This window comes from Mugil cephalus, chromosome 3, assembly GCF_022458985.1.
Source record: "Mugil cephalus isolate CIBA_MC_2020 chromosome 3, CIBA_Mcephalus_1.1, whole genome shotgun sequence".
NCBI lineage: Eukaryota > Metazoa > Chordata > Actinopteri > Mugiliformes > Mugilidae > Mugil > Mugil cephalus.
Genome location: NC_061772.1, coordinates 20,221,411 through 20,233,780, shown reverse-complemented (window position 1 = coordinate 20,233,780; position 12,370 = coordinate 20,221,411). Strand labels below are relative to the sequence as shown.

Sequence of the window (12,370 nt, the reverse complement as noted above, 5' to 3'; positions counted from 1 at the left end):
CCAAATCTTGCCTGAAGGGTTATAATCAGTCAGGCTGCAGAGTCAAATGTACCATCATCATCATTCCGGGGTCTGAATATGCGATGATGGCCGGGGAAAGCTTAGCTGGTGGAATATAAAGAGCCCGGGTAATTTTCAACGTCAATTTCCTGTGTCTCCAAAGGAACTCAAGAGTTACCATTGTTGGAGCAGACTTAGGGGGTAGATGAAAGGCTACTTAACCTTAAGAGCTTCTAAACACTGCGATTCATTTTTGTGGATCGTTGAGCTGTGCTGCTTGTGTATCTTTGGCCGGTACAAAGCAGTCCAATGCTGCTCATGCTGTTCAAGAGGGGATTTAGCTGCTGTGTTGAATCACTCACATTCTCATGTTAATTCAAATACTCAGAATGATTATATCCTAGAAAATTACTTAATTCAGTAAGTCAGAATAGTATAGTATAGTGTAGTATAGTATGTAAAATAATGAACTTAAGAAGTTTACATTCAAGAAGAATTTTAGAAAGTTATACTTAAATAGATACACCAGCCCTATGTGAAATTTAGCCACTCACCTGTACATTCACATCGAGTACAAATGTCCGAGTACAATTAACCCCTTGCCAAGGGCAGATTTAGACTTGAGACTATATTCCGGCAAAGTACCGCTGGCAGGTGCAGAGACACCACACAGCACCTGAAAACCCCCAACTTCCGTCAACACACCAGCTGACAGGTTTTCAGGTGCTGTGTATCACATGCACACTACATTCGATCTCGACTTGTGCACAAGTTACAAGAAGTAATAACAATATTTTTTTAGTTAATTTAAGACTTTTGCAAACAACTGGCTAATTGGCAACACTACATTACAGTGCCTGCTAAGCTAAAGCTAACAGCTGCACTACTGGATTAGGACAATGCCTGGACCAATTTAAAAACATTTTTTCCTCACTTATCTAACTCTGGGAAATACGGTGAGTGACTAATTTTCAGGGGTGGCGTATCCCTTTAAAAGTGGAATACAAAAGGATTAGACATCAAGGAGGTGTTAATACTATGAGGGCAGATTCAATTACCACGTAATCAAGTACCAAAAACAAATGTAGTCCATAATCCTTGAAATTATTACTTTATCCTTGCAATAACCCCAATCTTCATGCTTTTATGCTTAGCTTTTAGATGGAAGGGGATTGTTACTTTATTTGATATACCTTGAGATGCTGCTGAACTGAACTGTACAATATTTTTTTGAGGGGGCAGATTGCGGCTATCAAAGTTTCCATATTGATAACTGCCAGGGAACAAACCATTGTTCAGCCATTCAGAAACCTTGCTTCATGCAATCTACAGCATTGATCAAACAACCCATAGCTGCCTTTGGTTGTGGACTAGCCCAGGGTCTTTACTAAGTACAATCCCCATCTCAACACCAAGGTTGCCATCTATCAAGCTGTCTCTATCACCACACTGCACAGTGTTGTAAAAACCACAAGTTATTCCACAATCTGTAGCCTGGTTATAGGAAAAGCTTGGAATCACCCAACTGCTCAACTATAAAAAACCCATGATTACACAGCATTGCTTGCACTGACTTGAGCATGTCATCAGGATGCCTGCAGGGCCCACTGCCTTGTACAATCCTGCATGGCTACATTTACAGCATGAGCACTGGTCAGCAGGAAGGCAAAAGTGGCAGTTCAAAGCTCGGCTCAAGGCTTAGCTAAGGATCTGGACCTGGTGGACGCATCTGACCGTAACAACAGGCATCCGAGCTGAAGCAGGGGGATAGAGGAGATGTGACAGATGAAATGACAGACAAAATGCACTCGAGGCTCCTTTCACTACAACCGCCTCCTCAGATTGCACCGTAAGACCATCAGAAAGCTTGCTGTTAGAGACGCGTTCTGATATTCACTTGACAGCCAAAAGTGTGCCAAGCAAGCGTGTGGGAGAGAGAGAAATGGGGAGTGGAACAAGGAAAGACAAGGATGGATCATTTCTAACCTTTAGCTGATTTTTTTTTAATCTTTCACCATGTACAAACAGCACCAAAAAAGAGCTACAATCCCTTAGCTGAATAAGAGTAAATGCCCCACTGTAACCTAGTTAATTCTTGTCATTATTATAAATACATTACCAGCTGTTCCATTTTCATTGTATTAAAATTGCTTGCTCACAGGGAAATAAATTTTGTCTGCAACATCTTAGGAACTGTACTTATTCTATGAGCATAGCCACAGATGAGAATAAACGACATATGTACCATTTAAAAATTCTTACCTCTTCAGCATAGGCGTCACAAAGTTTGTTTCCAGAGAGTAGCTTAGTTTTCAAACTCTTGTTCTGAAAAAAAAGAAAAGAAAGAAATAATAACATTTGTGCCTATATTCTGCAAACTTTTCTGCTGCTTCATAAAAAGCACTATTGACTTAGTGGGCCTCAGAGGTCTGGCAGCAAGTGCTTGGTGGCCACTCGATTTCAGACTAGACTGAGGAGCAGTCAGGAGTGCCCTGTCTGAGGATTTGCAGGGTGCACTCGGGCTCACAGGCGTCTTAAAGGTCAGAATCTGAATTTAAACGTGATCAGTAAAGCTTTAAAATCGTCTGACTAGCAGGGAGTGGAGAGATGCCAGAGTGTGGGTCATAAGGTCCTGTTGTTTGGTTCCAGTTACGATTCTCGCTGCAGTATTGTAATACTCTGGAGGCCCGAGAGTAATCCATGACCCAGAAAGCAATAACATACATATATATAATATATTAATATATATAAAAAAGCTTTATTCTGAAGTAATAAAATCTCCAATTCCTATAGTAAAGCCTCTGTTTCTTAAAGGTAAGTAAAAGATAATGTTTGCTGTTAGAGGTCAAGATCTTCCTTTCTGAAATTAAATTAAATACTGTGTGTTTAAAAGAAAGTCTACAAATGCAGGAGAGAGTTGAGTCTGAAAGGGATAACAGCATTTGAGAGTGTGTGTGTGGGGGGGCTTGCTTCTTCTAACCATGTGGAGTCGAAGGATGCGATGGTGCGTTCAGATCACATGACCAATTTAAGACGATGTAGCAGCAAGAGGCAGCCTCCCATTTCAACTTGTGTACATAGTACTGATTTACGATTAAATTTGTGTTGATAGGCATTGTGATTTACGCCGTGCTTTGGTTATGATCTATTGGTAACAGCGATCCAAAGCCAGGTTAATGCAAAGCAAAGTTCAGACTTTGAGATGATTTAATCAAACACAACAACCAACCATGACCAAACTTCACTAATGTCTGCATGAACATTTCACGGAAATGTTATCGCAGTGCAAATGCTACAAGCTAAAATCAACGTTATGCAGTAAATACAGTGGGGGAAATAAGTATTTGATCCCCTGCTGAATTTGTAAGTTTGCCCACTTCCATAGAAATGATCAGACTCTGGTTTTTATGGTTGTTTACTGGTTATGGGTATAGACAGAATATCAATCGAAAATGCATAAAAAACACACAATCTAAAAGTTATAAATTGTTATGTATTTTATTAAGGGAAATAAGTATTTGATCCCCAACAATTCACTTAGAATTCAGGCTCCTACAGATTGGCTGGTGCGCATGTGGCACACAGCTGTGCTCAGTCAACTAATTACCAATACTCCTGATCTTAACTCGTCATGTATATAAAGCACACCTGCTCTAAGAATCAGTTTCTTACATTCCAACTTCTACAGCACCATGGGCAAGACCAAAGAGCTGTCAAAAGATGTCAGGGACAAGATTGTAGACCTGCACAAGGCTGGTATAGGTTACAAAACCATCAGCAAAAGGCTTGGTGAGAAGGTGACAACTATTGGTGCCATTATTCGCAAGTGGAAGACCCATAAAAGGACCATCAACTGTCCTCGGTCTGGAGCTCCGAGCAAAATCTCGCCTCATGGAGTGAGGATGATGATGAGAAAGGTGAGGGAGCAGCCTAAAACAACACGGCAGGAGCTTGTTAATGATCTGGAAGCAGTTGGGACCTCCGTCACCAAGAAAACAGTTGGCAACACACTGCGCCGTTATGGATTGAACTCTTGCAGTGCCCGCAAGGTCCCCCTGCTCAAGAAGGCACATGTACAGGCCCCGCTTAAGTTTGCCAGTGAACATCTAAATGACTCAGAGAAGGCTTGGGAGAAAGTGCTGTGGTCTGACGAAACCAAAGTTGAGCTATTTGGCATTAACTCGACCCGCCGTGTTTGGAGGATGAAAAAACATGAGTATGACCCAAAGAACACCATACCCACGGTTAAGCATGGAGGTGGAAACATCATGTTTTGGGGCTGTTTTTCAGCAAAGGGTACAGGGCAACTTCACCGCATTATGGGGCCAATGAATGCAGCCATGTACTGTAACATCTTGGACAAAAACCTTCTTTCCTCAGCAAGAACACTGAAGATGCCTCGTGGGTGGGTTTTCCAACATGACAATGACCCAAAACATACTGCCAGGACAACAAAGGAGTGGCTCAAGAAGAAGCATATTAAGGTCATGGAGTGGCCTAGTCAGTCTCCAGACCTTAACCCGATCGAAAACCTGTGGAGGGAGCTGAAGCTCCGAGTTTCCAAGAGGCAGCCAAGAAACTTGAAGGATTTAGAGACTGTCTGTAAAGATGAATGGGCCAAAATCCCTCCTGCGCTGTGTGCAAACCTGGTGACCAACTACAAGAAACGTCTCATCGCTGTGCTTGCCAACAAAGGTTTCTCTACAAAGTACTGACTTGTGTTGTGCTTGGGGATCAAATACTTATTTCCCTTAATAAAATACATAACAATTTATAACTTTTAGATTGTGTGTTTTTTATGCATTTTCGATTGATATTCTGTCTATACCCATAACCAGTAAACAACCATAAAAACCAGAGTCTGATCATTTCTATGGAAGTGGGCAAACTTACAAATTCAGCAGGGGATCAAATACTTATTTCCCCCACTGTATAGTGCACCGTGCACTTGTGTTCTGTACAGCTTTGAAAGCCATGTAGTGTTTACATGCACAGATTGTTTGTGCTGAGCCATGTTCTATTGTTCTGGTGAGTCAGTGAAGTTTTGTTTGACTGTAACAATTGATTAAAAAACGGAAACCATCACAAAGGCACCATCTTCCTTACACACTAGTCTCAATTGTCAAACAGCTGAAACCAATTGTTCGAGGGATCGGAGAGGCCTTTAGGGTTAGAGTAGGGCAGAGAAGCTGTGAAATGGGCCCCTCGGTGCCACCCATGTGTAGCTTAAAAAAACAACAAAAGCTTCAATTTAATACTAAATTCAAGGCTACGTGAACCAGTATGCAACAGACAGTTCCTTTCCCACTTGCCTCGGATGTGAATGGATTACAGTGGTCTTAGAGTGTGATGGAACAGACTTTGAAACAGCGTGAAGCTGGGCGCCAAGAGGGAGCCGAGCCTGTAGTGTTGCTGAATCTTTCATGTAGTGTTGCTGAATCTTTCGATGGCAGTAACCTCCTAACTGCACAATGAACCTATTGCACTCTTTGCTATGTGGGAGGCGGGCCTGGGAATGGAGAGTGAGATGAGATGATGGGTGGCCCCGGCTATAAACAGTTCATCGTTCCAGCCACAGTTTGACAGTCGGAGCCATGTATAGCTGTGGGAAGACATTCTGCACTTCATTAAAATGACAAGTCTCACATAAATAGGATTCATTACTTTGTCACAGGGAGATGTTTTTATAATAACCACAGTGAATAAGAGTTGACATAAAATAAACATCTGCTTCTCTGTTTGACCTTCAGAGTCAGATCTTTGGCTCCAATGCAAGTGCTTTTATTTCCATATGTGACCCTACTTGGAGTGGGTATATTATATGCATAAACAAGATACATATACAGGCAATATTGTCACTAACAATTGATGACAGACTAGCTGGAGAAAACACAGGTGATAAGTCAACTGGAAACCACAGGGGCAGTTTGGATTCAGAACAATACACACAATCAGCCACAACATTAAAACCACTGACATATGAAGTAAGTAACACTGACCATCTTGTGACAATACAGTGTTCTGCTAGGAAACTCTTGGACCTGCCATTTGTGTGGATGTTACTTGGACATCTGCACACAACCATATGAATGGACACAGACTTTTAATCCCGTCTCCATTTAATGGATAATATCAAAGTCAAATTGGCCAAAGCTCAGTTTGTCCTTCGGCCTTAAACATAATTATATGACTTCATCTAGAGTTATGAAGTTATGTCTCTGGTGGCTGGAGGCAAAAACCACAAGTCCTGGTAATCAAACTTCCAACTTACAATGTGATACTTAATTATTACCAAAATGAAACACAGTATCAGGGCATCGTTAACACTTCGGGTTGCTGTTTCACAGTCAAACTACGGATCTTTATATATTTTTTTAAGAGTTCACTCTTGCTTCTGGATTACCGTACATAAGCATTATTTTAAAAACAGGCAATACGCTAACATGGTGTTCAAGCAGATTTAGAGGCGGCAGAAAATATTTGGCTCAAAAAAAGCGGGAGCTTTTTAACATATGGTACATTCTGGACTCTGTCTTTTCTTAGCAATCCTGTTCTCACACCCACACCTGTACAGTGTACTGTACACTCCAACACATAGAGGACGTCCACACTGAGCCGAGATAATGAGCTGAGATGGCACTTGCAATCCAGTGAGGCGGCAAAGCCGGGCAGGTATTAATTCCACACAGTAGCACCTCCTCTCACCCCTACCGAGGGACCACCATTTGAGGACATGTGGAACTGGCAGCCATCATAAAATGTGACGTCGTTTAGCCCCAGGACATACTCGGAGTGAAAATAAGATCCTCTCGAGCATATATGTCACAGTGCATTATGCGAAATGAGGTACACGGAGCTGCATATGTCGTAACGTGTTATTCCCGCAGCGCTGTCATTCTGCAGACCTGAAAATAAAGGCACATTTTTACCTTTTCATGTTGCTAATATTCTCCGTTTACAAAAATCCAGCAGCACACAAAAAACATTGTGTGGTATCTCTCTGCATTTGTCACAGCCCCTTTATCTCTGTTCCTTGCCAACTGCAGATTCACACCAGAAAGGAGTGAACAGCTTTGTTTTAGCCATGTGAAGATCTTAACTACGTAATCACACTGGGTTGCATAAGACTACGGAACAGACAAATAGAACGTCAGCTAAATAATTGCGTACTGTTCAGCAATAGAAGCAATCAACCACCTAAAGGACTGAACACACGAGCCAACTCTAAGTTATTTTCACACATTATAAAGTGCTGATAGGCTGACAGCCTCTGAGTGTTGACATTTACTGTCCATCTAGGTCAACTTTCACAGTACTCAAAACCCATCAGCGAAGGATCCTTTTAACCTCCGAGTGAAGTGTCAGAAAACGACTCTTCTGGAAACACATTTTCATTTCATCTCAGTCGGGCTGTTCCCACGTGCGCTCCACAGTGTGAACGTAGTAACGCATAACGAACTCAGTCATATCTCACATTTATGCGTTGCACCCTCCCACACTTCTCCTTCCACCCACCGCTGCAAAGTTGAAATAATCTATCAAAAGTGCAGCGCGTTTAGTGTTGGCATTTTTATTTTCAACAAATGGAGTAGCACTAGTCATGGTGCGCACGTTGCCCGACACCGTTTAAAGGTGGAACAAGCGAGATGCTGTTGTCACAACATATTTCAGCTTAAAAGGTCAATGAGACTCATTGCAATTACAAAAAGAAACAACACCACATGTTGCATCACTGCTTTAAGGCCATGTCTGTTACGAAAATGGGACTTCATTATTCATGTCAGTTGAAGACCACAATGAAATCTGCTCACGGGGGAAAAAAAATGTATTCATTCGTTAATTTTCTTTAACTGCTTGCCTTTGCTACTGGAGGGTCACAAGGGAGGATGGAGCCTACCCAGCTGTCACTGGGCGAGAGGCGGGTTCAAAATTCTTCTTTAAAAATGTGCAATGTTGTCGATAATGGTTGAGTTTAGTTTATAATTAACTTCTTATTCAAGTTTCTCACTTCTAGTACTGATGTCAATCGATGATGGCACACAAATAAGGAAGTTCATACACCTTAAAAAACGATATCTGAATTTATTTCCTATAAGAATACAGCTACTGCAGCTTCACATAACCTCTATCTGTTGTGCCTGCAGGAAGCAGTTTGAATTTTGTGAGGCCTTGCAATTGTCACATCATTGCCGAAATGTGAGAAACAGCTTTCATTCACGAGGCTTTCGTGCACTCGGCTGGGTCGCAGAGGCAGAAGTGCTGTTTGTAATTATTTGATTCAGAGAGGTGTCGCTCTTTTTTCTAGGCCTCGCTACTGAGGGACCTTCAAAGATCCCAGATGGTGGGCAAGTGGGAACAAAAGAAAAGCATCCTGATTTTTGGTGAGCAACAGTCCTTTGTCCATTGGTTGGAATATATACATAGTGTATATGGACTTCCTGTAGACATCCCCTTTGAGTCAATTTTAATATGGCTGCAAATTGCCAGAAGGACTTCAAGCACAACACAGAGTCATGTCACCTGCTGAAGTCCATCAGGGGTGAACAAGCGTATGAACAACCTTGTCTCATGATGTAGAGCGAACCACCTTCTGATCATTAAAGCTAAAGCCAAGGAGAACATAGTGGATTTCTGGACCCCATAAACATCATCGAGTGGAAGTGGTTCAGACCTATAAGTACCTGGTTCTACATCTGGATCACAAACTGGAGTGGTCGACTAACATACTGTCTCTCAGGAGACTAAGGTCGTTTGACAACTGCTGCTGGACATGTTCTGCCAGAGTATCGATGGCATCTGCACCTGGACAAACTGATACAAGAGGCAGGCTCTGCGGTGGGGACAGAGCTGGCAGATGCAGATGCAAGGATCTTGAACAAAATCCGGACCATTGTGTCCAATGTCCACCACTCTCTACACGACACCCAAGTCAGACAGAGACACTTGTTCGATGAAAGGCTAACAGGAGGAGGCTGTTTGTCCCTCAGGCCACAACATCTATTTATTTATTCATTTTATTGAGCTGCGCACAATGGAATGCAATCTGATTGGGCTCCTGGAGTGCTAACCTTAATGTGATTTCATTAGGGAACCTGTGCTTTTGTTTTGTTCTTGTTTATCTCTAGAACACAGTTGGTTAGCGATTGAGACAATCCTATGAAACAGAATGGGCCATATATTTATTATTATTATTTTGCTGCTTTGAAAAAGAGACAAGCAAACATTCAAAATAAATGAGTAACGTAATTGTAAAACTCAGAGTCATGCGATTGCACTTCTTTAATCCATTGTAAATGTTCAACCCCAGTGGCACTGCACCTGATTCTGGATGTGCATGTTACATTTATAGGTGCTGAACCGATAACCAGCAGTTATCTACTGGTAACTGGTGGTATTGCTACCGCAGTAGGAAAGAAAAGGGTCACTGCAACATTGTGCAACACTGCCAGCCCCAGAGATTCATCAGGAGGTTTCCTGTACGTAGATTATGAATAAAATTAACGGCAAAAGAAGCAGAAGCTGACTTTGTCTCGTATCCCTGGATCTCCTCATAAGTGGCTTATATATCATAGAGTAAAAACACCCTAAGATCTGCCTGTGTAATAGCCTCTGTCACGTAATAATGAACAGATTTTATACATAACATTACCAATTACACTCTCTGTCAGTACAGTCTTCCTCAAAGCAAGAAAAAAAGGTGGGGCAAAAAGTAACAAGTAACTATGTAGATGTCTAATGTAAATTACCAGCATTAGGAAAGCAAATGTTCACTGTGGATAAGCTATTAAGTGTGACACACACGCAGACATCTTACAAGACGTTCGGCAGCTTGAGTTGAACTGATCTTGGCAGTTGCAGTGTCTTGAGGACTCTTGAGGTTAAAAGGGGGATTATACCAGTGACAGAAAGCTTGCTTTCTCCCCACTGACTCATAAACATTAGGTGTTTAACCATTTTCTTTTAATCCCGTCAGTTATCGGATGCATCCAAGCGCAAGACTGAACACTGAAGCCGACAGGACAAGACAAAATCATAATTCGTTTTCAAATTATAAATCCGTCAGCTCAAACTTTCTGTTGTCACGATCACGCGTTAGATTAGGCTGTGATGAACACAGCGTACACACGCGTCACTTCAGTGTTTCTCTGCTGATATTAACTTTCTGCATTTCTCATCAAATAGCTGTTGAGTCCTGGTCCAAGATGCTTGACAAGGCTTCAGGCTATTCGGAGGAAAGAGATAAGATGAACCCTATTGATCGTCTCAGAGAAAATAGGTGAGGCTTGGCGTTTCAAAGCAGAGCTGAAATATTCCCTGTGAAGTAGCCTGAATTACTATCAGCATAATAATAGAGCCGCAGCGCATCCCTGAGCGAACCCACCCACCTGAACACTAATCTTTTCTGGTCATTTAATTCATTGCCGTTGCTCATATTCGTTCAAGCTGAATCAAAAAACGGCTCCAACAACCTGATAAATCAGATGGAAATTATGACAGAGGAGCCCTCTAATGCTGAGAGTGAATTATCTTGGAGATTAATCCAAGTGCTGCAACTGTAAAATATGGAGAATGCTTAGACAAAATTGATATTTCAAAAGGAATGAATCAAAGTCTAGATATGTGCAACGGGCTCCAAATGTTTCTGCTCTGCGTTGAGGTGGATCGGAGTTCACTTGGGGTGATATTTCCCTCGTAGGTAGCGTTTTTTCTTTAACATATTATTAAAATAACTAGTCACGATTACAAAAAAACACCCACTAAACAGGTTGGTCTAAAACATGACGTAACCACACATTCTGTTCTGGTTCAGTGTGGGATGAACTTTGCACAGTGATTTGTTGGGACATTTAATGACTCCTCATGAGAATAGATTTTGGCCATAGATCTTTCAAACTTTACTAAATAATTATCATTCCTTGGATGTGATGTTTAATTATGCCTAATAGTGCCACTGTGTTTAATTTGTTTCAGTAAGAGAAAAAATAATCACACCTCCAGAACATGCAGACTTAATGCTGTGTATGATATTGTCTGTGGAGTAGAGTAGGAAATTACTATACCTTTCTAACCACTGAGTAACTGAAGTACATTAATGTAATTCAGTGTGCTAATTAAGACATATGATTGCTTGATGTCTCCTCCCAATACACATCGCATCGTATTGGGAAGTTTGTTCATGAGTTGAACCGTTCACCTGCAAGAACACGATGAAGAAGTCTTCATCATTTGATTTTTTTTTCTCCTCACAGCTGGTATTTTGATGTGTTGCACTAGTGAAAATCATACGTGTGTATTTATGATGGCTGGATTCCACCTGCTTTTGTTCGAGCTGGTTTGTTGCCAGAGCTTGCGAGAACAGTTAATGGGAATGTTAATCTAATCAAGTCATAAACGATCCGTAATATCACATGACGTTGCTGCTGAACAAGAAAGGCAGAAATAATATTTACTGCTATAGTAGAACTACTAAAAAAAAAAACTTACTTTTGAACCAGAGCTGCACTTTTTGAGCTTTTACTGTGCTGTAAGACCACATTTTATGTAACAGAAACAAGAGTGATCCAAAATCCAGAAACAAGCCGAAGACATTATAGTTTTTTCCTCAAATGTTCCTTTTCGGGAAGATGGACATAACTCGTGTCAGCGTGTGTCTGACCTTCAGCATTCAAAATGGAACAGGAACTGGTGATATTAGAGGGATTGTTAGACCTGCAAGAGAACACTAGACACAAAGAAGCTCACTTTGAGAGGAGACACTCAGAATAAAGCCCTCCCAATCTGTCGTTTTCATTTGTTGTCTTCATGCAGTACCATAAGTCTAACATTATTACTACCCGTCTAATACTGTGTAGGTCATTGTTGTGCCTCCAAAACAGTTATGACTCATCAGACAATGGACCAGGGCCTTCTGAGGGCGTCGTGCCAGGGGCTTTGGGTCCTATGGGTTGAGGGGAGGGGCATCAGTGGATCAGCCTTGTTCCAGCTCCAGCCTGATCAGTTTGGGATCTAGTGAATTTGGAGGCCGGGTTAACACATAGTGCTGTTTTTCATGTTTTGCTCCTAAACAGTTTTTGTGTGTGTGCAGAATCATTGCTATGTGGTGGGGGTGCCTGGTCTGATGTATGTGGAGGGTACACTTCTAAGTTTTGACAAAAATGTTGCATTTTGTGTTTCTGTTTATAAAAAAATAATATTGACAGAAATATAATCATTCGGTTTTTTAGACTCACAACTAGCCTGCACACACCTGAAAAGTGCTGCATCATTACACTCCGATACTGAGTATTGACTATAGCCTCTTTGAGCTCTACATGCACCAGACTACTACCTGAGGACCCCATGGAATTAAAGAATTTACTCTTACATCTAT

The 12,370-nt window shown here is 41.5% G+C and overlaps 1 protein-coding gene across 1 annotated transcript in view; it reads right to left on the bottom strand.

The window, feature by feature from the left end:
• luzp2 (leucine zipper protein 2) overlaps positions 1 to 12,370 on the bottom strand; it is a 145,969-nt gene that overhangs the window by 34,956 nt on the left and 98,643 nt on the right. The window contains exon 6 of the mRNA XM_047580021.1: positions 2,263 to 2,325. Coding sequence (XP_047435977.1) covers positions 2,263 to 2,325 — 63 coding nt within the window. The remainder of the gene's footprint in view (positions 1 to 2,262; positions 2,326 to 12,370) is intronic.